The 26,017-nt window shown below is 43.6% G+C and overlaps 1 protein-coding gene across 2 annotated transcripts in view; it reads right to left on the minus strand.

Moving 5' to 3' along the window:
• ASPG (asparaginase) overlaps nt 1-18,103 on the minus strand; it is a 79,269-nt gene extending 61,166 nt beyond the window's left edge. Inside the window, exons 1-3 of one of the 2 annotated variants that reach the window (XM_039533666.1) lie at nt 17,847-18,102; nt 6,189-6,318; nt 2,028-2,139 (exon numbers count right to left, since the gene is read on the minus strand). In XM_039533666.1, the coding sequence (XP_039389600.1) occupies nt 2,028-2,139; nt 6,189-6,318; nt 17,847-18,033 (429 nt within the window). In that variant the 5' untranslated portion in view covers nt 18,034-18,102. Of the gene's footprint in view, nt 1-2,027; nt 2,140-6,188; nt 6,319-17,846 lie in introns of both variants that reach the window. The other variant, XM_039533665.1, reaches the window with a different exon arrangement.
• Between the last annotated feature and the right edge of the window lie 7,914 nt (nt 18,104-26,017).

Below are 26,017 nucleotides of genomic sequence, written 5' to 3' on the forward strand. Positions count from 1 at the left end.
AGTTCCATTGACTTCAATGGAGCTATGCAGATTTACATCATTTGAGGATGTACCCCACAGACCGAGATCAAATCCACCACCACTAGCCACCTCCTTCCAGGCAGTTTTCCAATAAGATGATACAGAAGCTAAGAGTAGTACACTGATCAAAATATGTATTTTGATTTCTTTCTCATGCTCCAAAACAATAGAAAACAATCAAAATGCATTTTTCTTAGACAAAGCATGTCTATGACAAGTCATCAGCATGCCACCATTATGCTCTGTAAATGTTCAAGAGAAATTATGTGTCTCCATCTTGTGGTAGCATGCACTTAAGCAGGAAAATTGAAATGAGTGCTACAGATTAACAGAGAGGAAAGAGTCCCTTGACAGAATAAACAAGCAGGGAAGCTCATATGAAAAAGGACATTTTGTTGTGAGCTGAAGCTAAAATAAAGCTAACATGAAATTTTAAAGAAATACAGTAGTGTTGAGCTCTCTTCTGTACCGGAATTGCTGTTGGGAGAGGCCAACATGCAGAAGTGAAAATCAGAGTGCAAATATCCTTCACAAACAGTCACCCATTTGCAGAAAAAGTGGCTCTTTGATATAAAGTCTGCTGGCTGTAACTCTGCAAGCCTGTTTGTTTATTTTATTTTATTTTTTTGCAGTGTGACATACAGGACTGAACCAGGGACCTTCAGAACTAAAAGCAGAAGATGGGTACATCTTAAGCTAAAAAGCCAAAGCTCTCTAGTTGGGGGCTATAACAGACTCCAACCCTCTGTGGCTCAGGAATAGAGGGAGACCTATAACATACATTCATCAGTGGGTTAACATGAGCAACTGCCTTCATAAACAATTTTAAAAGATTAATATATTTTTTAAAAAGTCAAACATAAGCCACTGAGATCATTTCAATGCGAATTGAAGGCTGCATATGTTCATCTTGGCTGAATCTACAGAGATAGCTGTCTGAAAGTCTCCCCTCATGGCTGCAGCACCAGTGAAGCTCCAGTGGTGGCAGCAAGAGTGGGAGCGGCCAGCCAGTGATGTCACTAGATCTGCTTCAGTTAGGGTTAGAGGAACAACACTGGCAGCTGGTCTTCAGCAGTGCTCCACAGTTGCTAGTGCTGGTTGAACTGCATTGGTGCTACTCCAGTGGTGGAGGAAAAAAGAGTCACTGTACACAAGCCCAGTTGAAATCTCATCACCAACATGCAGGGTGAACAGAACCAGGGCAGCACAGTGTTTTTTACAACCAAAATCATAATGATTAATTTTGCAAGAAGTCACATATAATTTCCTAAAAGATTGCACATTATCAACTACATGTTCACGTTTCCCAGTGTTTTGTCACAACAGATCTAGTTCCTAAAAGCACACAAGTGATTTAGATTGGGGGATGAAGACAATTTTTGTTAAACCACACAAAATTCAAGGATTTTGTAAGTTTGTTTTCATAAATGTCAGTTATTTTTGTGCACATAGACATTTCTCCAACTGTAGGTAAATCCATCCACAATAATATTGTTCTAATGACTAATGAAGCTAAGCAGTCTAGTTTCAGTGTCCAAGACAAGGGACACAGAAAAAACTAATCCATTCTTCACAGTTTTCATCATCCATGCTACTAGTACTACAGAGCCTCAGATCCATTATCTTCTTGCAATTATAATTGACATAATTTTGTAAAAATAAATCACATAAGATAACTATCAGTGATATAAAATTATTTCAATTATAACTAAATGCTCAAACATTTCTAATAAATCTGACATTTTCACAAAACATAATCCCTCTCTGGCTCTGATTTGCAAAACTGTTACTTACTATGTATCTTTTCACCGATTTTTATAAGCATACAAAAGTGAACAAGTCATCAGCAATCTAGTGTGCTGCGTAAAATACTGAATAGTATTGTACTTTTATTAAGTATATAAATGATATGAGCAGAGTACAAGTGAATTATTTTATCAGAAGATTATAATTAAACTGCAGCATATCACCTGAAAAATGATCAAGGCTATTCACACTTACGGTACCTCAATATTCCTGGCAATTTTAGCCCAATCATCTGTTGTCATGTTGGAAGAATCAAGCAGTGGTGAAAGTTCCAGAATTGTGTAAACAATTCTTTTATTTTGTTCAGAGAGGCTGAAAAGGACAAGAACATGAAAAAGTTTTAGGCTATGAACTATTGTGTGCTCATAATTTTTTAACCTTTAACTGAATGAATGATCCATCATAAACCTGTTTTTATTCACATGTGTAAAAATAGGCAATGGAATATTGACATCAAGTTTGGTAGGTTAAACCTGGGGCCATGGTAGAATTCTTCTATCAAGGTAGAAATGCACTGAACCATGAGCTCCTGAATTACAACATCCTAAATATAAAGGGTTTAAAAAATCCTAACTTTTGCTTTTTGCTGTAAAGTGCCAAAAAGTAGGAAGGCAGGGAAAAACAAAACCTAGTTTACTGGACTCACCTTACCAAGCTCTAGTGCCCAAGATTAAAAGTTAGTTTATTAAACTCTACTTCAGAAAATTAGAAACATTTTAAACTAACTCCTAAGGCTGGTCAAGGAGATCCACAAGCCTCCCATTGCCTGTGGAGTACACAGAGAAATTGGGTCAGCTTTGAAAAGCCTTCTAAAGCTTGCCACGGGGCTGAAGCATTTATCGCAGGTGAAGTAGTTCACCCCTTAAGCCTCCCCTGAATGGGTCTCTTGTGGTCCTCATAAGGTCCATGTTAAAGGAGAGAGCAATGCACCCCTGTGTGCTCCCCTCACAACTTCCTCATAAGGCTTCAGAAACAAATCTCTTCTCCTTCAGATCTTAATTACCCCCCAAAAGTGGGATACTGCTCACTGCAGACTTCAGGAAATAAGATGGAATACCCACCATGTAAGACCCCTTTCTCTCCCCTAGTCCTCATTAGGAAGTGTGTGTGTGTGTGTGCGCGCGCGTGTTTATTTATTTATTTTTTTAAGAGGAGATTCTCACACCAAAAGGCAGGTAAAGAGAGAAATTTGTTAAGGTGAATTTAAGGTTGAGAGTACACACTAGTAAAAACTCTTAAAATTCAGTCACAAGGTTAAACTAAACTGGCAATAAATCCAAACATTTGAAAACATGGCAGTGCACTGTTCATGTTTTCCATTTCAATTAGCTTCCTAAATGGCAAGCTACTGGCACACAAGAAGCTAGTTGAAATAAAAAATGTTTGAAGGCAAAATCAGCTTTTGATATTTTCTCTTCTGAGCAGGTATGTCCAGGGTTCCCTTGGAATACAGATGTGACTAAGGTGAATGGTCATTTGGACTATGAGCTTGATACAGAAATTACCAGGCGAGGTTCTTTGCCCTGTGTCATGAAGGAAGTCAGACTAATGGTCCCTCCTGCCTTAAAATCTATGAACCTATGAATCTGAGGATTAAGTATTAAGTACATCCTGATGCTTATTATGGAATAGAGGGGAGTTACCATATTTTGTTTTTAAAAATCTTTTATTAACAACATTTATACTGCAGTAGCACTTACAAGCTCCAATAAGGATCAGGATCCCCATGTGCTAGGTGCTGTACAAAAACAATGAGACCCTGCTCTGAGCAGCTTACAAGAAACATACAAATGGTGGGAGAGAAGAAAAATCAGATTTATACATTTCTTATATACACTATTTATAAACCAATTGAAAATACGCCAAAACAGGAGTCAGTTATCCCCAGCTGCCATAAATCCATCATTAATTGGCTAATTTATTATAGGTATCATGGCAGAAGTGGGTCTGCATATTTGAATAGTTTATAGTGTTAACATTCAAACAAACTTTCTGTTTCCAATCTTCTATAACTGACATACTGTAACTAAGAAATGTAGGTTTTATACAGGATTTTGCCTTAACGTTCACCATTATGCACACAAAAAAGACTCTGTATGAGAGCAAGGTTTTAAAACAACTAGAAAGAAAGTCAAGAAACAGTAGTGAAATGGGATCCTCTGCACCAGTGCTGTTTAAAAAGGAGACATATGACAGTACGGTCAGTCAACTCTTTTACTGTGGTGGAAACACCTCCACAAAAACAAATCATTAAGTCAACAGAATGTTCCATTTCATTACATTAGAATTATCAGACTGATCTACAAAGTCCACTAAATGTTCACATTTTCTTCCCTCAAAACTTACAATATTTCTCAATTGTCTAGTTAAAATATCACTAAGCAATCATTGAAATATAAAAACTACAATGGCAAACAAAATTTTGCAACACTAACCTTTGCGAAATAGTGATCAATAATACTAAAGAACAAACAAAATTTTTATTTGCCAATCCTTCACCTGAAACATATTTTTTATACTTCATGTATTTATACATTTGTTTTTTCCCTGTCTGTACACGTCACATGAAATGCACTTAGGACACAAAAAGGGCACATCAGTAGAGTTCCACTATCTTTCAGTTCCTTTCAAAATGTCTAACAAATTATTCAATTATAAGCACTTAAATATTTTGGTTATTTTAAGAAAAATATGTTTTCTTACTCATAGATGACTTTTTATTTAACAAGATCAAGTATATCATAAACTTGTGTTAGTATTGTCCCCTTTGGACTTTCCTTTGTCCTAATTTCTTTATTTTAAGTGCTTCAATTAATTGAGGTTTGAACTAAAAAATGTACTTTATTTCTTGGCTTATGTGTGTCTCCTAATTTTCCCCTCAAAGAGATGATTTTCCATAATCAACCTCAATCCCCACTCCTTATAGCAAAACAGCCATAATTCTATATAACTTTTCAAATATTTTGTAAAATATACTCCTGCAATCTATGTGTAATGTAACATGTTTACAGGGATTCAGTCATTCGTCACAGCTGGGGAAGACATCAAATTAGCATATAGTCCTCTAAATAAAACCTATAAGCCGGTTAATCATTGCCCAACAGTTAAAAAGCCATGTAGATTAATTATAAAGACCATATCTAATTGCCATGATTTTGCATAAGTTTGGGGCAGAAAGAGAGAATTGGCTTTTAGGGATTCTAAACAGCAGCAAGGACTGTAGAATTAAAGCATGAAGCCAGTTCAAAGCTGTATTAATTAGCTGCTGCTGCTACTTCTTCAGACATATATTGGAGATAATTCACATAGTGCTCTATACAGTATTCATCATAACCACCATTTATTTACGTGATAGTACCATGGCAAATAAGCACCCATGGACAGATAAAGTGTATATTTGGGGGGAAAGGTTTAAGCTTCATGACATACATTGACTGTGAGATGGTTGATTTGAAGAGTTTCAGAGTAGCAGCCGTGTTAGTCTGTATCCGCAAAAAAAATAGGAGTACTTGTGGCACCTTAAAGACTAACAAATTTATTTAAGCATGAGCTTTCGTGAGCTACAGCTCACTTCTTCGGATGCATAGAATGGAACACACAGACAGGGGATATTTATACATACAGAGAACATGAAAACGTGGAAGTATGCATACCGAAGAAGTGAGCTGTAGCTCACGAAAGCTCATGCTTAAATAAATTTGTTAGTCTTTAAGGTGCCACAAGTACTCCTATTTTTTTTTATTTGAAGAGTGTTTCTTAGGTTTTGATAATTATTTTGTAACTTAATTGTGTTTGGCAACTAGCAGAGATTGTATTAGGCACTATGTAGATCAAAATAAGTACATACTATGGTTAACTAATGTGTTTGGCATTCTGATTTTAAAGTAATGTAATATACATATTTTTGCTAACCCTACAGTGATTTATCTTGTGGTCTTAACACATCAGCTGTTAGAACATGGATGAAAGGTAACTCCACTAGCTAAGACAGGTACCTGAACAGATTTTATTTTCCACACATTCTCTCTTGATATTCCCCTCTGGCCAAGAAAAAGCCTAAAAACTACTTGGCTATTAAAAAACATTCATATCCCAGAATTTACCAAATAATGACTTATTTTAGACTGTCTCAACAATTTGATCAAGAAGGGTATTATTTTGCCTTCTACAAGTTAAAGAGGTCATGATTAATGACCCCGCAAAGCATAACAATTTAGCATTCATAAAATAAGTTATCTTATTTTAAATTATGTTAAATTAATTTCACAAGAACAACATTGGAGTCTTCATGTTAAGACGTCAGAGCACTTTACAAAAATTTCTCAAAATGAGTGAGGAGACATGTTTTTTCAGTTACTTACGGAAGCACCAAGGTGTTATCAGGAAACTTGCAGCAATCACAGTGTTTGTTTTCTTTCGCATAAACCTCATCATGCAGCATCGGCATTTTTTTCAGGGCCTTTACTAACTTATTAGGTTCAGGAGCAAGTCCTAGAAAATAAAGGGGGAAAAAACTACTGATGAAACATTCATTTTTCTCTTTTCCCTCTCGCTGGTTTTTCTTTGGCTTCTTCTGCTCCCCTGCGTTGACATTCCATGTATTTTCCAGCACAGACTTAAACCCAGTATATTCACTCCAAAAAGAACACTCAATATTAAATAGACATGGTTAGAAAGATTAAAAGTAACTGCTATCATTGCTTAAACCTTAACATGATCAGAAAGGAGAAAACATCCTGTTTATAATGCATACTCTTCCAGATCAGTTTTAAATCAGTTACCAGCAGGTTTAGAGATTGTCAACAAATCTGAGCAATTGTAAACAAATTATCTGTAATATTTCCCTGACACATACCAGGATCAGGAAAACAAGAGAACCCTTTATTTAGTTAAAAACAACAATGATGTTACCTCCTTCCTACACATCGAACTTTGATTCTTTATCCATATTATAAGACCCTCGGCCACCAATGACATTCATCCATTAGCTTTTTGTGGAACTGGGAATTTAACTAAAATGAGAGACTATGAAGAACTCAGATGGCGCCAAAAGCCATTTCAGAAATCATTTAAAACACTGTGTGCTCTCTCCATCCCCACCACTGACTCTTTGCCACTTGTTCTCCAAAGGCAACTTTCTTGCCATGCTACCTGTAATAGACAAGCAGGAGTTGGGTTCTGAAAACCTCCAGGCATCCTAGGAATTTTTCATTTTAAATTTTCTTCCTCTCTTGTTCAGAGGAGGATAAATTCAGGAGTCCAGTAGGCAAGGCGGGTATTGCATTATAGGCAGTCCTAATCTTTATTTTCAGACATGCACCTCTGCTATGCTCAGCCTCTTAAAACATGGAAACTCAATTTTTAAATGTGGATGGAGCTTTCAAAGTCTAAACCCACTTAGAGTTTAAGTTTAAAATGTTATAAAATATATATATTAGAAACCTCCAACTCCTGACTGCATTTCCTGGTCTAAAGGGACAAGGTTAGATAGCAGTCTGTGTTTCACCACTCAGAGCCTTGACACTGTCAGAAGGGTTGTCAACTTTCTAATCACACAAAACCAAACACCCCTGCCCTGCTCCTTCTCTGAAGCTCCATCCCCCACTCTTCCCCACCCTCACTCACTTTCACCGGGCTGGGAGTGCAGGCTCTGGGGTCGGGCCAGGGATGAGGGGTTTGGGGTGCAGGAGGGGGCTCTGGTGGGGGAGGGGGGAGTCCCAGCGGCGCTTACTGTGGCTCCAAGGAAGTGGTTGCCAGGTCCCTGCAGCCTCTAGGCACATGGGCAGCCAGGCAACTCTGCACAGTGCACGCTGCCTTCACACCTGCAAGGGCCGCCCCCTGCAGCTCCCATTGGTCGTGGCTCCTGGCCAATGGCAGATGCGGAGCCGGTGCTGGGGGCAGTGCACAGAGCCTCCCTGGCCGCCCCAGCACCCAGGGGCCACAGGGACATGCCCGCTGCTTTCGGGAGCCGCGTGGAGCTAGGGCAGGCAGGGATCCCTCCTTAGCCCCAGGCCCCTGCTGCGCCACCATCCGAACTTTTGATGGCCTGGTTGACAGTGCCAACCAGAGCCACTAGGGTCCCTTTTCAACCGGGCGTTCTGGTCAAAAACCAGAGACTGGCAACCCTAACTGTCAGAGCCAGAGGAAAATAAATACCTTCCCCTTCCACCTAGAGATCCAAATTAGGGGGAAAGTGGAGGACTGGACTTCCAGTAGTTAATGTCAAGGCCACCAGCAAACGACAACTATGCATCTCTGGAGCTATGAGGTGCTGCACAGCACTCTCCTTAAAACTCAAAATCCCCTTCAATCCTCCCTAGGTTCCCAAATGTCAGGGGCCCAGAAGAATACAGATTTTCCTAGTAATATTTTCTAAAATGTCTAAGGGACGTAGGAGTTTAAATCCTACTGACTTTCAATGATACTTCATCTCCAAAGTGCCTATATCACTAATGAAAATGGGACTTGTGCTCCTAAGTCACTTAGGCATTTTGAAAAATTTACCTCCAGTCTGTAGCATAGTCTCAAACACATTTTTAAACAGTTAGGCTCCTTCTGTGCTGCGCAGCCAAATTGATTATACTGAACTAACATGGTCCGGACCATACAGATTTAGGGTCTGAGTCACAGATGATCCTGATTATCAGGCCTGGATTTCTCATCTCCCAGACTCCACAAGCTGACATTGAAGATGTTTTAAATGACAGTATCCGTAAAATAGAGTAGTACAAAACATTATACAAAGCATGAATGAGACAGTGTTCCACTAGAACACGCATATGTGATCTGTACTATTAGCTTCAATGATCTGCAGCAATGTCTTGCTGGCTTGACACAGATACATGAACACATTTTTTTCTTACAGATGGAATCTGGAAAGCATCCATCTGTGTAACAAGCAATAACAGATTAATCTCAGTGTGACGGGGTGCACCTGGCTTGTGTGGCTCCCTACAGAAGGCTCCACGGTCCTCCTAGACCATGCCCCAGAAACAGGGCCGGCTCCAGACCCCAGCGCGACAAGCACGTGCGGGGGGCGGCAGTTGTCGTCAGGGGCGGCAGATTGGGCCGGCGGACCTGCCGCAGTCATGCCTGCGGGAGGTCCACCGGAGCCCCGGGACGACCGGACCTGCCGCAGGCATGACTGCGGACGGTTCGCTGGTCGCGCGGCTCGGCTGGACCTCCCGCAGGCATGACTGCGGCAGGTCCGGTCGTCCCGGGGCTCCGGTGGACCTCCCGCAGGCATGACTGCGGCAGCTCAACCGGAGCCACCGGACCAGCCAACCGTCCGCAGCTGCGGGAGGTCCATCCGAGCAGCGCGACTAGCGGACCCTCACCAGTCAAGCCAGCGGGAGGTCCGCTGCTCCCGGGGCTCCGGGGCGTCTCCCGCGCATGACTGCTTGGGGCGGCCGAATATGTAGAGCCGGCCCTGCCCAGAAAGCAGCAAACTGACAGAAAAGGAGCAGCAAAAATGGGTACTCCAGACCTGCCTAGAGAGGCCTCTCAAAAGCAGCCAATCAGAACCTACCAGACTCAGACAAAAGGAGATGCAGGCCCTTAGCAGGTTAGTTCCTGACTGGAAGCAGAAGGGCAAGGAAGGGGGCTCCTCTCTGGCCACAGGTGCTTGAAGGATTGCCAGAGTTTGTTTCTGGCTGAATTTTGCTTAGCTGGGCTTGCAGGGAGAGAGGACCTAAGAACTTGAACCCTGAGATCAGGTGAAGCTAAAAGGGCCAAGCAGGAAGAGACCCAGGGAAATAGCAGTGATGGACTGGAATAAGCAGTATGTGGCTGCTGTGTTTAGTGTCCCTGGGTTGGAACCTGGAGTAGTGGGTGGGCCCAGATTCCTCCCCAGATAAAGTGGCATTAACCCCAAGAAGTGATAGGCACTCAATATAAAGGCTTGTAAATGAAAACATAGGAATTACTGAAGAAAATAAACTAAGAAGAATTTCCTCTCTACCTATAATTGTTATATTTTGGAGGTTTAGTATCTTGCAGTCTAGAGGTTGTAATTATCCAAGGTCCATTCTGAACGGACCATTTATAAAAACATGCTGGGTTGGAGGAGATTGGATTGTCCCCAATTTTCCTTTAATTCCAGATCTTGATGGAAAATAAATACCATAATCAGGGCTGGATTTACCTTATGCGCTCCTAGGCACGGCATCTTAGGCCTCCCCCCTGTGCCTACAGCCAAGCCCCCACTACTGTACCCCGCCACCCCACTGGCTGAGACTGGCCCAGCTTCTGCATCAGTTCCAGGTGGCTTGGCTCCAGGAAAGTGGGTGTCAGATGTGGGTTAGTGGGAAAAGCAGCCGCCTTTTGCTCCCCCGGAGGGGTGGGGGAAAGGGAAAAGCAAAGGAGGGGAAAAGGAAGTCCACCCGCACTGCCCCTTGCTCCAGGGGTGGCAGGTTTGTATAATTTTTGGTGGTGCCCAGAACAGGTCCAAGTCCTGCTCCCTTCCCCACCTGCCTAAGGCTCTGGGAGGGAGTTTGGGTGTGGGAGGGGTGAGGATCTGAGCTCTGGGAGGGCGTTTGGGTGCAGGCTCTGGGGTGAGGCGGGGGTTGGGGTGAAGGAATGGGTGCGGGGGTTTGGGTGCAGGGGGTGGGCTCTGGGGTGGGGCAGGAGGTTGGGGACGGGCTCTGGGCTGGGGGAAGGGTTGGGGTGCAGGACAGGGTGTGGGGGATGGGCTCTGGAGGCTGGGCTGGGGCAGGGGGTTGGGGTGTGGTGCTCACTTCAGGCAGCTCCTGAAAGCGACCCGCACCCCCCTCTGGCAGCAGCTCCTAGGCGGGGGCGGGGGGAAAGGGTCTCCGCATGCCGCTGCCCGCAGGCACCACCCCTGCAGCTTCTATTGACTGTAGTTGGCAGAGTTGACTTTGAACTGACAAGACCTTTAAATTGTAGCCAGAGTTTAGATGAGAGGAATAGGAAGGGGTTGGTTTTTAAAAACCCACAGTGTCACACAGGAATTTCAGAGGCTATTAGTGATCTGAGATCCAGGATACTTTCAGTTGTGTGCATTTAGATTTTTCCCAATTTGAGTCATGAACTTGGGTATGGAAGTCCAATTTTAGGCAAGACAGAAATCATAATTCTAGAGTCCCACACCTGAAGTCCAAAGTCTGTCCAAAACTTTAGAAAAAATTTGTGTCTTACTGCTTACGAGACATTCCATCTGAAACACTTTTTTAAAAATTAAATTTAACTCTCTTTATTGGCATCGTTATCCAATTCAATTCAAACTTAACATGAGTAAACCTATTTCAGCTTCCCAGAACTCATTCTCAGACTGCAGAAATCAAATTCTCAACCCAGAGAATTTGGACTACTGTTAGTGCCTGTTAGTTTGGTGCTCACTCATTTTCTTTGATTCTCCACTTCCTAGCTCTCTCAGTTTGTCTGGCCTAATCATCGTATTTGAGCCAGCATGTACAATTTCCCTGTTTTTCAGATTCAATACCAAAGTCTCTTTTATTGTCATTTAAATGCCCAAACGAGCAGAGAAACTGTGTGCATACTAGGTAATGCCAAGCTATGCCCATTTAGCTTGGGGGTGTATGCACTTTCCAAACTAATGGAAAGACTGATTTTAGGCACTCGCTAATCTCTTTCTTGGCTTGCCTTAAATTAAATAGCAGGCCTTTTCATGGCCAACTTTCTCACAAGACAGCAACAGCATTTAACTGGACTTGTCTGGACTATTGCCAGAGTAGTTTGGTTTACACAATATACTTAACATGCTTTCAAGCTTCAGACATTTCACTCGTTCCATTAGAATCTCTCCTCCTGTGAAGGAGATACTGCTCCTAACTTCATCACAAATGGCCACTTCTGCTGCTGTGCTGTTGCATAGAATCATTCCACCTTAGAAGCACAGCCCACAGTTTCAAGTGTTTTGGGCTTCCATTTGCTGATTTTAATTTCACAGATACCTAGCTAAATCCAGACTTGTGGTCAGTTTACCCCAGATATCTGTAGTGGGACCTGGACAACAGAGACACATTAATATTCTCAGGTCCTTTGCTAATCTGTCTTGCTTTTAAATGGACCTCTGGCTGAATCATCGTTGTAGTATGTCCCAAATTACACAGCAAGAGCTTGCACCAAATTTATGTAACTGTCTTTTTGCTAGGCTTAATTCTATAGAAGCATCAGAGCTGATCCACTTAGTATTAAAACAGCCTCCCCTCACCACCACACACACACCTGTTTATCACAGGGGTTTCTGCCCTGTGGCCCTTAAAGCACTAAAAGGGGGCCCTTTGGGCATATCTGGGTTAAGGAAGTGGATATCTAATTCTAAATCAAAACTGCGGTCCCTGAGCCAAACTCTGTTTTTAAACTGAAGTGTATGAATCAGCCCATCACTACAGGGAAGAGACAGAAGGTGCTGCCTCCCACCACTTCCAGTGCAGCAGCTCTGACCATCAGCTCAGACCACTCTGAACACAACAGCAGCCCTTTCCCTACTGCAGCTACTTAGCAGCTCCCCTGCTGCACCACAAGCAAGGGTGCTGGAACAATTTATATAGTGGGAGTGCTGAGAGCCATTGAACCTGTATATAATGGAAACCACTGCAAGCCAGTGGGTGCTGCAGCACCCCCAGTTCTAGCACCTATGATCACAAAGGGAAGAAAGATTAGCTCTGGCTGCTCAGCTGCTGAATTATATGGACCCCAGAAGGACAGGAACTCAAATGGCTCTGTCTGAGCCTAGCATAGCAGCTAGCAAAAGAGAGACACTCCCCACATACAGCACAGGCAACCCAGGAGAGAGGAAAGTGAGGAGAAGCTGAGAGAACAAGTGTCTCATAGATCCCTCATTCTCTGTTCCAGCCCCAATTAAAGTCCAGGAGCTCCTCTAACTTGAATGAGCTGACAACAGTTCCCTAGGGACCATATACCAGGTACAGAAGCTAGAGCATAGTGTGCTTCTGACAGGCATCCCACATTGTCTCCATCCGTAATATGTCTCCTACACTAGGGACTGTGGGGAGGAAGGCATAGGATCTGGCTATACTAACTCTATGACCACTGGGAACAACTATGTTGAGGAAATCCCCAACAAGGGACTGGTGTATGGTTTCACCTCCCGCTGCGCCATATGAGTGGAATAAAGGAAGAGGAACAGAATAGAGCATCTGCTCCCAAGTATTGCATGTGGCAACTTGATCTTTGTGAAATACTGTGTTTGACCCTCAATCTGAAAAAAAAAGGGAAACCACTGGTTTATAAAGTAGCTCCAAGCATTCATGATGGGGGGAGGGATAGCTCAGTGGTTTGAGCATCAGCCTGCTAAACCCAGGGTTGTGAGTTCAATCCTTGAGGGGGCCGTTTAGGGATTTGGGGGTTGGTCCTGCTTTGAGCAGGGGGTTGGACTAGATGACCTCCTGAGGTCCCTTCCAACCATAATAATCTATGATTCACTATGTTAAATGGAACTAAATAGGCTTCCCAGAATATGCTTTGTCACAGAGTGGGCTGGTCCTTTAAGGGGAGTTGAGTAAAGAAGGCCGAAACTCAATAATATTTGATTTGTGACAAATGTCAACACTTCACTTAGTAAGAAAGAATCTCATGCACCGCTACAGGCTAGGGACCAACTGGCTACGCAGCAGTTCTGCAGAAAAGAACCTGGAGATTACAGTGGATGAGAAGCTGGAGATGAGTCAGCAGTGTGCCCTCATTACCAACAGCATATTGGGCTGTATTAGTAGGAGCATTGCTAGCAGATTGAGGGAAGTGATTATTTCCCTCTATTCAACACTCATGAGGCCACCCCTGGAGTATTGTGTCCAGTTTGGGTCCCCCCACTACAGAAGGGATGTGGACAAATTGGAGAGAGTGTCCAGCAGAGGGCAATGAAAATGATTAGGGGACTGGAGCACGTGACTTATGAGGAGAGGCTGAGGGAACTGGGGTTATTTAGTCTTCAGAAGAGAAGAGTGAGGGGACGGGGGTTGATAGCAGCCCTTCAACTACCTGAAGTTCCAAAGAGGATGGAGTTTGGCTGTTCTCAGTGGTGGCAGATGACAGAACGAGAAGCAATGGTCTCAGTTGCAGTCCGGGAGGCTGGATATTAGGAAACACTATTTCACTAGGAGGGTGGTGAAGCACTGAAATGGGTTACCTAGGGAGTTGATGGAATCTCCATCCTTAGAGGTTTTTAAGGCCCAGCTTGACAAAACCTTGGCTGGGATGATTTAGTTGGTGTGGGTCCTGCTTTGAGCAGGGGGTTGGACTAGATGACCTCCCGAGGTCTCTTCCAACCCTAATATTCTATGATTTTATGATTGGAACAAAACCAAATATTTCAAAATTTCTTGGAAACTGGAAAACCAAAACCAATTACACATTGGAAAGCCTGACACATGGTATTTCTGAAACATACACTCCACAGACCAGTGACTGAAATTGACATTCTTCTCAATTTTACCACTATTAATGTCAAATTCAGTCAGTGGCTGTCAGAGATCCCAGGATCTGGGGAACCCCCACCACGCAGACTGCCAGGGACTCCAGGAATTGCAGTCCCCCAGGGCTCAGGACTCAAACACATGGGGAACCAGCTGGCCCAGGAGTCTGGATACCCTGGGGGTCTGGCCCTGGGGCTGTCCAAATAGTGGGGCTGATACAGAGCCATGGGCCCTGGAATCTATCCCACTACCTCCAGGCTCCCAGCTCTGCCCGAGTGAGCCTCCAGGGTTTCCAGGCTCCCTGCTGCAGAGCTGGGGGCCCAGACTGAGACCTCTGGCTAGAGCTGGGTCTCGCAAGACTTCCACGACTGCCTGGTTCCATGATAGGGAGCCTGAAGGCACTGGCATGGAAGGGTTGCCCCAGAGCTGTGGACCCTGGAAGCCCAGTGTCCTTAGTCCCAGGGCTGTCCTACCACCATGGAACCTGAAAGCCTGAAATCCTCCATCCTGGAGCTGTCCAGCTGGCAGGGCTTCCCAGTAGCTCATTAGGTGAATTGGCAGGGAACCAATGGAACCCTGCCTGTGATTTGGCATAAGTGTGTCAAACCCAACTTGATTTTGTGAAAAATTCCAATGAAATTCTGTTTCATCAGAAATTTTCCAACCAGCTCTAGTTTAGCCCCACAGTTTCACTGGACATAGTTATCCACCACACGCCTCGTGATGGGCTTGGGCTTGGGCCAGTGGTTGTGTCAGATGACCAAGCATGACGTGGTGATAGCCCAGGGCTGATACAAAGGTAAAGAGACGTGCAGAAAACCCAGAAGGGATGCAGAGTTAGAAAAGGCTGGGGATGAACCTCTCCATACCAGCCAAAGGGAAAGGTTGGCTGGAGCTACCTGCAGTGAGGAGCAGGAGCAAATCACTTAAGCAGGGCATAATGGATTGGAGCAGAAGGCTTTAAGATAAACTTATGTTAATAAGCCACACCTCAGGGAAGAGTAATTCAGAAGCACCGTGTGTGTGTGTGTGTGTGTGTGTGTGTGTGTGTGTGTGTGTGTGTGTGTGTGTGTGTGTGTGTGTGTGTGTGTGTGTGTGTGTGTGTGTGTGTGTGTGTGTGTGTGTGTGTGTGAGAGAGAGAGACAGAGAGAGAGAGAGAGAGAGAGAGAGAGACAGAGAAATACAGTCCGATAGCTGATGTGCTATGACTGGACTACATGCTCCCTTAAACGTAACCAGCTCCTGCTGTGGGAGGACCTAGTCTTACCCTGTGATGATTCATCTACCTCAGATGCATAAAGCTTGTTTACTTTACCTTTGAATAAATTATGCCTTTTTATGCAGGGCTATTAACAGACAGTACACTCACGGCAGTTTCTAGTCACTGACTAGAGTTTGAGGAGAACAAGGTGAAATTAATGTATATAAAGGAAGGCTTGTATTTAAAGCAAACTGTGGAGACTTTACTTATAAAGACAGCTGAACACCCTGAAAGAGATGAACCAGAAAATCTTCTGTTATGTGTTGAGACACGTTGAGAATTTCGTTTAGTCAGTATGAAGCCAGTATCATTTTAAAGAGCGTAATCTTGTATCCACTGGTGTCAGCAGAGCTGTCTTCCTGAATCTAGTGTCTTATAGCCTCCCTGACATTAGTGAAAACAAACTTATTCAGTATTAAAGGAATGTGGTTAAAAGAGAATTGTTGAGTCTGTTTTTGTGTTTTGTTCTGGCTTGGGTAAATCATTAATGAATCACATTTTGCTTGATTAAACTTTCACTTTCCTTTTCATAGAATCATCTATGCATACTAGGTGCACTAGGTCCAGGCACCTATGATTCTATGATTCTATGAAAAGGAAAGTGAAAGTTTAATCAAGCAAAATGTGATTCATTAATGATTTACCCTAGCCAGAACAAAACACAAAAACAGACTCAACAATTCTCTTTTAACCACATTCCTTTAATACTGAATAAGTTTGTTTTCACTAATGTCAGGGAGGCTATAAGACACTAGATTCAGGAAGACAGCTCTGCTGACACCAGTGGATACAAGATTATTATTCAGTGTTAGAGGGATGTGATTAAAGCAAGATAGAAGAAAATACCCAAAATTAAAATGGAAAGATTTTACCTTAAAATGTCTTTGTTTAAACAAGAAAAAAATTCCACACTTGACAGAGTCTTAAAATCGACCATCAATAGAAAACAAAACTAACAATGTATCTTCACTCACTGTCACCAAGATTGACCAGCCAGAATTAATCTTATTGACCATATTAATATCCTACCTTCCCCCTCCCTCATAAACAAACCAACCCATAAGCATCTCTTCCCTCTCCACAAGCCGAAGCCAATAGATGGATTTTCTAGTATGCCCAGAAAGTCAGAGTGAGGAGCTAGAAGCCCCAGGGTATGTCTACGCTGAAATGAAAAATTGTGACTGGCCTGTGCCAGCTGACTCAGGCTCACAGGGCTTGGGCAAAGGGGCTGTTTAACTGCAGTATAGATGTTCGGGCTTGTCCTGGAACCCAAGCTTTGGGACCCTCCCACCTCACAGGGTCACAGAGCCTGGGCCCGAGCCCAGACATCTACACTGCAATTAAACAGCCCCTTAGCCCAAGCCCCAAGTCAGTTGGCATGGGCCAGACATGGGCTTTTAATTGCATTGTCGATATATGTTGAGCGCCCCTCCTAGAGTTGGAGCTCCCAGAGCACCTAGCCCCCTGGCTCTATGGCAGGGAGTCTGGAAGCCCTGCCTCCAAGGCACTCAGCATGGCAGGGCTGCTAACCCTAAAAAACTCTGGGGTTCCTGGCAGTCCGCGTGGTGGAGCTATCCCACTGCTGGCGACTCTGGAAACCCAGGTAAGCGGGCAGCAAACCAGGCAGCTTCTGACAGAACCCTGCCTGCATTTCGGAGAAAGTTGGTTAAAACCAAATTGTTCACACCACCACTTAGGTTTTGATAAAATTGGCATTTTCCAGCAAAAACCTGTTTTGTTAGAAAATTCCCAACTAGTTCTAGTCCTGACTATTACTGATGATGTAACCAACTGTGGCCATACACCCTCAATGATAGGGAGAGACACACTCCTGGCTATGTTTTCAGATTGCTTTCCCCAGCCTACCAGCATCATTGTAGTGATATCTGAATCAAACAGCCAGTTAGGGCCTCCTACCTAGGTTTAAAAAGGAGCTAGTTATTTCTGGATTCCCCTTGGGAGCTCACACCCAATCCCTCCCGCCCCCTGCTGTGCACCCCTGAGGGATTCATGCCCACCCTTCAATCGCCGCGACAGGTGGGTACCCCCGGGGTGCTGGAACTAGGAGAGCAGCGGCACCCCCAAGCTTGAAGCAATAATAGCAGCTAAATACCTGGCTTCCATCACGGGCTGTGTTTACAAGTTTCTGCGATGACTTTCAGCACCCCGCCTATCCACAGTGTTCTGGTGCCTCACACCAGTCTCCTGCCCACCCACCCCGCTGCTTTGCTAGGTGCCCCTCAGGGACTGCGGCCACCATCGACCCAGAGCCTGCGGGCTGGCGGTGCCCTCACAGCTCCCGCCCACACCAGCCCCTCTGCCCCGCCGGGCGCTCCCCTCACCTTTCTCCTCCTCCACCATCCCGATGGTGCCGCCCGTGTTGATCACCAGCACCCGCACCTGCACCGGTGCCCTGCAGCCGCCCCCGAGCTCCAGGGAGCCCGAGCGCCGCAGGCAGGCCGGGCGCGGGGGGCAGGAGAGGGCTCTGCCCAGGGGGAACCCGCCAGCCGACGGCGCCGCTGCCTCCATCCCGGCCCCAATGAGACCGCTACCGGCCACGCGGGGACCGGCCGGCTGCCGGCGCTGCCCCTTTCCGGAGCGCCCGCCCCACAGGCGGGGCCTCGAAGGGGCTCGTCCGGGAAGGGGGCGGGGGGAGACGTAGCCGTGCCGGGCTCAGCACGGGGGTCGAGTGGTCCTGGGGCGGGAAGGCTCGGACCCCCCCCTCCTTCCCAAGCAGCCAGGACTCCCGGGGAGACAGACCCACACTCCCCCCCACCCCCGCAACGGGTCAGGGACGAGGCCCCCTCGGTCCACGGGCCCAGCCCTCCCCCAACCAGCGGGCGGAGCCAGCGCATGGGCCTGTTGTCCCCAAGGAGACTCCGCTGCCCCCTGCTAAGAGCAGCGGCCCCGCCCGTGGGCTCGGCCTTTGACACCCGGCCCGAGGAGCCAGCGGCCCGGCGGGGGAGCAGCGAGACGCGGGGAGTAGGAACGCCGATCCTGCCAGCCGCCCAGGCATCCGCAGAAAAGGCATTTGAGCGGGCAGGGCATCTTCTGGGACTGGCACCTCTAGCAGACGCCCAGTTCCCGGGATGGGATCATAGGGAGGGGAGGCAACCCGATTAACTTAAAACAGTTCAAAAAAATTAAAATGAGTCAGCTGAGGATTTCCCCAGGCTGGAGGTATCGCACAAAACCAAACTTGGTCCCTCATTCTTCCTTCCCTTGTCCTTATTAAAAAGCTAACGGGGGGAGGGAGGGGAGGAGAGAATCTCATTAATATAAATTTAAATATTCACGGTTCATGAAAACAAATGTATGAATTTTAATATATTAAGAATATACTTTTTTGAGACACAAAGAAGACCCCCATCTCAGCCATTGTCATTGCCTCATAATTTGAATAAGTGACATTTAAAGATGTGTAAAATTGCAAACTACCTCTCTGGCCATCCAAAGTGACAGGTCACTTCTGTTAGACCTTTCGGAAATAGCTGGAACCTGACACTCCATGACCCTAAGCTTCATTTCTATATAAAGCACTGTCAAAAATAGTTTGTCATGTTCAGGAAGTCAAAGCTAATTACACATTCTAGGAACAGTTGCAAAATCGAAAATGGGGTTGTATCATGGGGCAGCATTTGTGCAGAAAGCAATTTAAAAAAAAATTTGTTTTAAATAGCCTTTGGATAAGGAACTGAGAATAAGGGTCCAATTTCAGCCTCCTAAGAAACACTTACCACAAAGCTGACATAAAAGTTTCTACAAGCCCCAGGCTCTTGGTCCAAGATGTAGGTGGTGTGGCTGGAGGACTGGGACATGGACAGGATGCTGCTGCATCCACATGATTCCCAGTTGCCAAAGTGATCTTTGGGGTTACTGGCAGCTGCAGAGTAGTATCCAGAGGACCAAGCTACACTTGCATTTTCCACCCTTCACATAAAAACACAAATCTGTATCAAGCACAAATTGGCCAGTCCCTGGTGTTTGGCTGACTACCTATACAAGACTGAGAAGTGTGATATGGTTAATACGTTACATTTGAACATGCACAGTATTAGGCTACAACATAAGCTACTGTGAACGTGCACAATAGAAATATTGAATACTGATTAGAATTTTACTTTGGGGAGGAGATACATAAAAATGTGTCAAATAAAGGACTCTGGAGAAGTTACAACTTCCAAAAAGTTTTTTTTTAAAAAACCCTTTCTTCCCCCTTCCAAATTATACTATTTACAGTCTACCTCAGTAGCATAACATTAGTTAGATAAATTAAATCTGCCAAAATTAATTGATGACGACCTGGGAAAAAATCTAGCCTGGCAAATAACCCCAAAATGAACAGAGAAAGCTCAGAAGTATGTTGGATTTTTAGTTCAACAAACACCTTTTTAGGCCTTCTGGAGTTAATTGTCTGCCATTTTGGCAAACACATAGTAGGGTATTAAAATCTGGAAAATTAACACCAGGGTAAAATAAGCTTCCATTATTGCCCATAAAAGTTTGTGCTTTATCGCTCTCCTAAATCTAGACTGCATTTAAAACAATAGGAAACTCTCTGCTGTTTTCTGCGATTTTTATAATACTGTATATTTCATATTGTAGACATTTCCTTGCTATTCCATTTTTAGACAGTAGAGGACAGTGTCAGTTTACAGCAGGGATCTAATTGTAAAGAGACCAAAAGCTGCATTGTGTCTTAATACTGTCTCAAGAATTCCCACATCAGATTTGTTCAGTTTACTTAATTGCCAGCTCTGAAAAAAATCACCACAGGATCTGAAAAATAAACTAGGTTCTCACTTTTTCCTTTCCTACAACAAGACTAGTAATAAAGATTATTACTAAACTAAGCAGATATTTCTCTGTTTACTTACTAGGATCACACATGTCAAGAAGATGTCTTATTAACAGTCATAGACTTCACTGCAGAATCTTTAGAATGATCTAATGACACAGACATGTAATTTGAGGTGACCTGAAAGATATTTTGTCACTTAGAAGAAGTCAAAGCCCGGTAAATATTCAAGTAGATTTGGAAAATGGAAATGGGATAGGAATGTCATCTGTTGTAGCTTTTTCTGCAAAAATAAATGATAGGTGTGGAAGAGGCCACTTCCCAGATCATGCAGGGATGTGTAATTTGGGATGACGCAATAAGTTTGTCATTTGCAGGAAATCAAAGTCAATTCCTTATTGTGAGGAAAAGGGAAGTGGGTATGAGTGTCGCACAGGTCAGTGATTTCCATAGAAATTAAACTTGATTCATAGAGAGTCGTTCCCCAGCTATTTCAGAAAAATCTAATGGTCGTATGTACGTGTCACTTGGGATAAGTGTAGACTTCAACACTGATGCAAAAATGATTACTGATCAAATTCTTATATTCTTAGGTCATTACAAACTTGTCTGCACTTTTATTTTAATTTTACGAGATACTTATCAATCAATCACACACAAGATGCTTGCAGAATATCGTAACTTACATGCTCATGTATCAGATGTTCAAGCTAGCCAACAGGAGCAGCAAACGGAGGTTTTGCGAGGGAGTTCTCCAGAAGAGAGGAAGTAACTATATGACCCTTGGGGTGAGTTTATTGTCTGTCTGTCTGTTGTGTGCTTTCTGCTTGCCATGTGCCTGCTTGACTGAAGTAATATTAGCAACTGAATGCCTGGTTTCCATCATGTACAGTGTTTACAGGTTTGTTCAATGGCTTTCAGCACCCCTCCTATAAACAGTGTTCTGGTGTTGTGGGTGCCTCACATCATTCTCCTGCCCTGGAGGATTCATGCGCACCTCACCCCCTCTGCCCTGCTTTGCTAGATGCCCCTCAGGGGCTGCAGCCACCATCACAACACACACTGCCCTCTTGGCAGGCTGCAGGCCCCTTCAGGGGTTGGACTCAGAGCCTGCGGGTTGGTGGAGCCCTCACAGCTTCTGCCCCTCCAAGAGTGATCCATTGGATATAGTGTATATTGTACAAGTATAGTGTACTTGGACTTTCAGAAAGCCTTTGACAAGGTCCCACACTAAAGCCTCTTAAGCAGAGTAAGGAGTCATGGGATAAGAGGGAAGGCTCTTTCATGGATCAGTAACTGGTTAAAGACAAGAAGCAAAAGGGTAGGAATAAATGGTCCGTTTTCAGAATGGAGAGAGGTAAATAGCAGGGTCCTCTAAGGGTCTATAGTGGAACCAATTCTGTTCAACATACCCATAAATGATCTGGAAAAGGGGGTAAACAGTGAGGTGGCAAAGTTTGCAGATGATACAAAATTGCTCAAGATAGTTAAGTCCAAAGCTGAGTGCAAAGAGTTACAAAGGGATCTCACAAAACTAAGTGACTGGGCAACAAAAATTAAAGATGAAATTCAGTGTTGACAAATGCAAAGTAATGCATATTGGAAAACATAATCCCAATGATACATAAAAAATGATGGGGCCTAAATTAGTTATTACCACTCAAGAAAGAGATCTTGAAGTCATTGTGGGCAATTCTCTCAAAACATCTGTTCAGTGTGCAGCGGCAGTCAAAAAAAACTAACAATGTTAGGAACCATTAGGAAAGGTATAAATAATAAGACAGTAGATGATATAATGCCACTGTATTGTAGCCAATTATTTTAGTTTAGTATCCATTTATTGTGTGATGTTATGATTAATCAATATGTAATATGACATATTCACTGTATGTTAATCAGAGTTGATTTGTAGGATTATAAAAGTATAAGGGCAGGTCCATACTCACCGCGCAGGTCGATGCGGTGAGTTCGACTTCTCCGAGTTCGAACTATCGCGTCTAATCAAGACGCGATAGTTCGAACTCCCCGCGCGCTCCGGTCGACTCCGGAACTCCACCACTGCGAATGGTGGTGGTGGAGTTGACCTTGGAGCCGCGGAGTTCGACCCCGCCGCGTCTGGACGGGTAAGTAAGTCGAACTAGGGTACTTCGAGTTCAGCTACGCTATTCGCGTAGCTGAACTTGCGTACCCTAGCTCGACCCCCGCCCTTAGTGTAGACCAGGCCTAAGATTGATCAGTATTTAGAGGAACTAGGTAGTAGACATGAGTAAGACAAACCGAAATGCAAGAGCCTGTGGGCTGAGGCCTGCAAGACTTTAGCTTAGGTATTTTAGGCCTTGGAAACAAGAAATGATGGCGTAAGTCAACAACAGAGAAATAACCCAAAAGATTATAGGAAAAGAGGTACCAACTGGTAATATTGCAGAAGTAAGGCTGGGAAGATTGAATTTAAATTATAAAGTGCTGTAACAACAAATATTGTCTCTAACACATGCCTTAACCACGTCAATATTAACAAGAACCTACATAACCTATAGAATTCAGTATCCTTTATATTTTTAGGGGACACAGACCAATAAGAAAGAGTTAACACTTTCGTGTACATGTGCAGACCGTAGGTATAGACAGACTCACATTATAAGAAAGGGTGCCTAGAGCAGGAAAATTGAGCTTCCTATGGGAGACTCCAGCAGGAGCCACTCCCATATTGATTATCAATCCATGAGAGGGCCAACAGACTATCATCATCTAGGAGGATGTGAGTAGGTCTGTAGGCATAACTGGTACATTGTACTTATCTTTAGGAATTGTATATGCTGTAACATTTATAATTTTGTTGGTAACTTTAATAAAACTACTAAAAGATAGATGCTTTTGTACTTGTATGTTTTATTTGCCTATGGTTTCATATGTTCCTATGGACTCTAGATCCAACAAGCCTGTCTCCTATTTCCATCTCAACCTCAGTCCAAGTGTGTATGTTTTTAATATATAAGGCAACACCTCCTCCCTTTTTTCCTTGCCTGTCCTTCCTGAGCAAGCTGTACCCTTCTATACCAATATTCCAGTCACGCATATTATCTCACCAAGTCTCTATGTTGCCAACTATGTCATAGTTGTGTTTATTTACTAGCATTTCAAGTTCTTCCTGCTTATTCCCCATATTTCTTGTATTAGTATACAGACATCTAAGATACTGATTTGATTTCCACCTCCTCCCCCCATTCTGTCTTGTCTCTCCCTTATCCCTGCCCATGCTCCCTCCAAATTCCGGCCTCTGTCTCAGGTCTCCATGTTTTTCACTTACATGTGGGCTTTGGTCACCTGCCCCTTTCAAATCTAGTTTAAAGCCCTCCTCACTAGGTTAGCCAGTCTGTATTCAAATATGCTCTTCCCCTTCCTTGATAGGTGGACCCCATCTCTGCTTAGCAGCGCTTCTTCCTAGAACAGCATCTCATTGTCAAGTAAACAACAGTAATGGAAGTTTTGATAAGAAATTAAATATTAGAGTTTTAAAGCAAGAAATGGAACAAACAGCAATTAGTAGCTGTTGTGAGAGTGAGGAAAAAGAGGGACAAAGATGAGTAAGTCAATTAAGTCAGAAGGAATAATGAAAAGGACAAGTGGCATGCATATTTCATTTTGAATCCGATATACCCACTTACTCCAAGCCACTTTAGAGCCAAAACCAGAATCTCCAGAGAAACCCATGCCAGTGCCAAATCTTCCTAAATTACAGTCACCTACCCCAGCCAAAAGAAAATGTAAAGGATTATGGCAAAACTCTACACCTAAATTGTCTACTGCTAAAGTTGACCAAACTTGGGAGATACCAGTCCCTCTAGAGAAAGAGGAACCCAGACTCCCCAATATAACTGTGAAAGAGGAGAAAGACTATTTCTAATGTGGAACCTGTAAAATCCAGTAGTCAAGTCTCTCCAATAGCCATGGTGACAAATGTAAAAACCTTAGAAGCCATTGCAAAAATGGTTGGGCCAATGAAAAAAAGGAGATCCAGCGGCTGACCACGCAGCACATTTAAAAACAATAGAGAAGTTGTTCCAGTTAGATGAAGAGGATTTGGTTAAGATTTTACAGTTAACTGTAAACAGAGCTGCCTTATGGACTATGTTGCCACCAGAATTTCGAGAAGGGGAAAAATCATTGAGGGACACTGCAGCTGTTAGAAAGACATATGCACCTAGGCTAGGCAGGAGTTATTTGGTAGCTAACATGAAACAACGGGAACGCAAGTCACTGCGTGAATTTCATCATAAACTTTCTGCAGCTTGGATAGCTAATAAAATGCCTAGAAAGGAAACAGAACCACAATATATTATTTTCTTGTTAAAAATTCTTAACCAGCAGTTCAGGGTAAAGTAAGGATACATGTCAACCTCAGGAGCACTGTTCCAAAAGTGTTGGACATATTGTCTAAAGCCTGTAGTTATATTCACACCCAACAGAAAGGTTCCAAGAGAACTCACCCTCCTATAGTAACTGTTCAAGGAGCCTCGGGTAAACCAGTAATTAAAGTAGATGGCCCACAAACTGTGACACAGGGACAATCACTGGTCCAAAAGGGTTGGATAATAATATTAAAATCAGATCAGACCGAAGGGGGGCCATACCACGACTTCCCCAAATTCAAAATCCCAGATTCTATAACCCTAGAAACATGAATGAAGGGATAGGGACATGCTCCTTAACATCTTCTCCAACCACAAGTAGAAAACAATTCACGCCTGACATGAATTATTACCACTCTCGTCCAAGAAGCCTGATCTATCGACCCCCTAGTCCTATAATGAACATGATGATTAAAGAACTTTATCAAATAGGGGGAACACTAGATTTTTAAAAGCATGGAAGGCGAGAAATACAGCGGCCAATGAATTCCATAATGTTAGACAGCCAACATGCCCCACCTCAACCCATTGTAATAGCAACTGAACTGGCATTCTGGATTTCAACTCCATGCATGGAGTATAAAAACCAGGAAGCGAAGGAAAATATAGACTCAGAAGAACAGAATGTGTGATGCCAAAAGACTCCATGCAGTTATAGCCCCTTTAGGAAGAGATGTAAATGGGAGACCCACAGTATCAGCAATGATGAGGGGCCATTTTCAATTTATTATTGATATTGGAGCCTCAATCAGCATAATCAGTGATAAAAATCCAGAATTATCCCCTTTCTCATCAGGACAACCCAGGGTGTTAGCAACATTTGCAAGTACCCAGATCACAGAGGTGTTATCAAAACCAGTGGTGATAAAAATAGGGGACTTAACACATGTATTTGCACTAGCAAATTTGAAAAAAAACAAACAAAAAAAACCTACAATTTATTGGGAGTAAATTTTCTAAGGACACCTGGGTGCACTGTAGCTTTGACCAATCACTTGCTATGCATAACTACAGCACCGGCATTAGACAATCAACCTGTTGTCATTTCCATTTGTGACATTGTTTCAACTGTAACAATACCAGGAATGTATACCCTAAAAAACATTGCAGAAGGGAAAGGTGATGTGCAGACATTAGTAACTAAGCATGTTGATGCTTTTGCTAATTCTAAATAGTATTACATGATTGTTTGGTACAGGAATGTCAATTTGGAATAAGGTGAATGTTGAAATAATCAACATTTATGTAATCCAGGAAGAAGCTATTCAAGTGATTAATCTAAAAAGTTAAAAGGAATTTATGGTTT

Source organism: Mauremys reevesii, linkage group 4, assembly GCF_016161935.1.
Source record: "Mauremys reevesii isolate NIE-2019 linkage group 4, ASM1616193v1, whole genome shotgun sequence".
NCBI lineage: Eukaryota > Metazoa > Chordata > Testudines > Geoemydidae > Mauremys > Mauremys reevesii.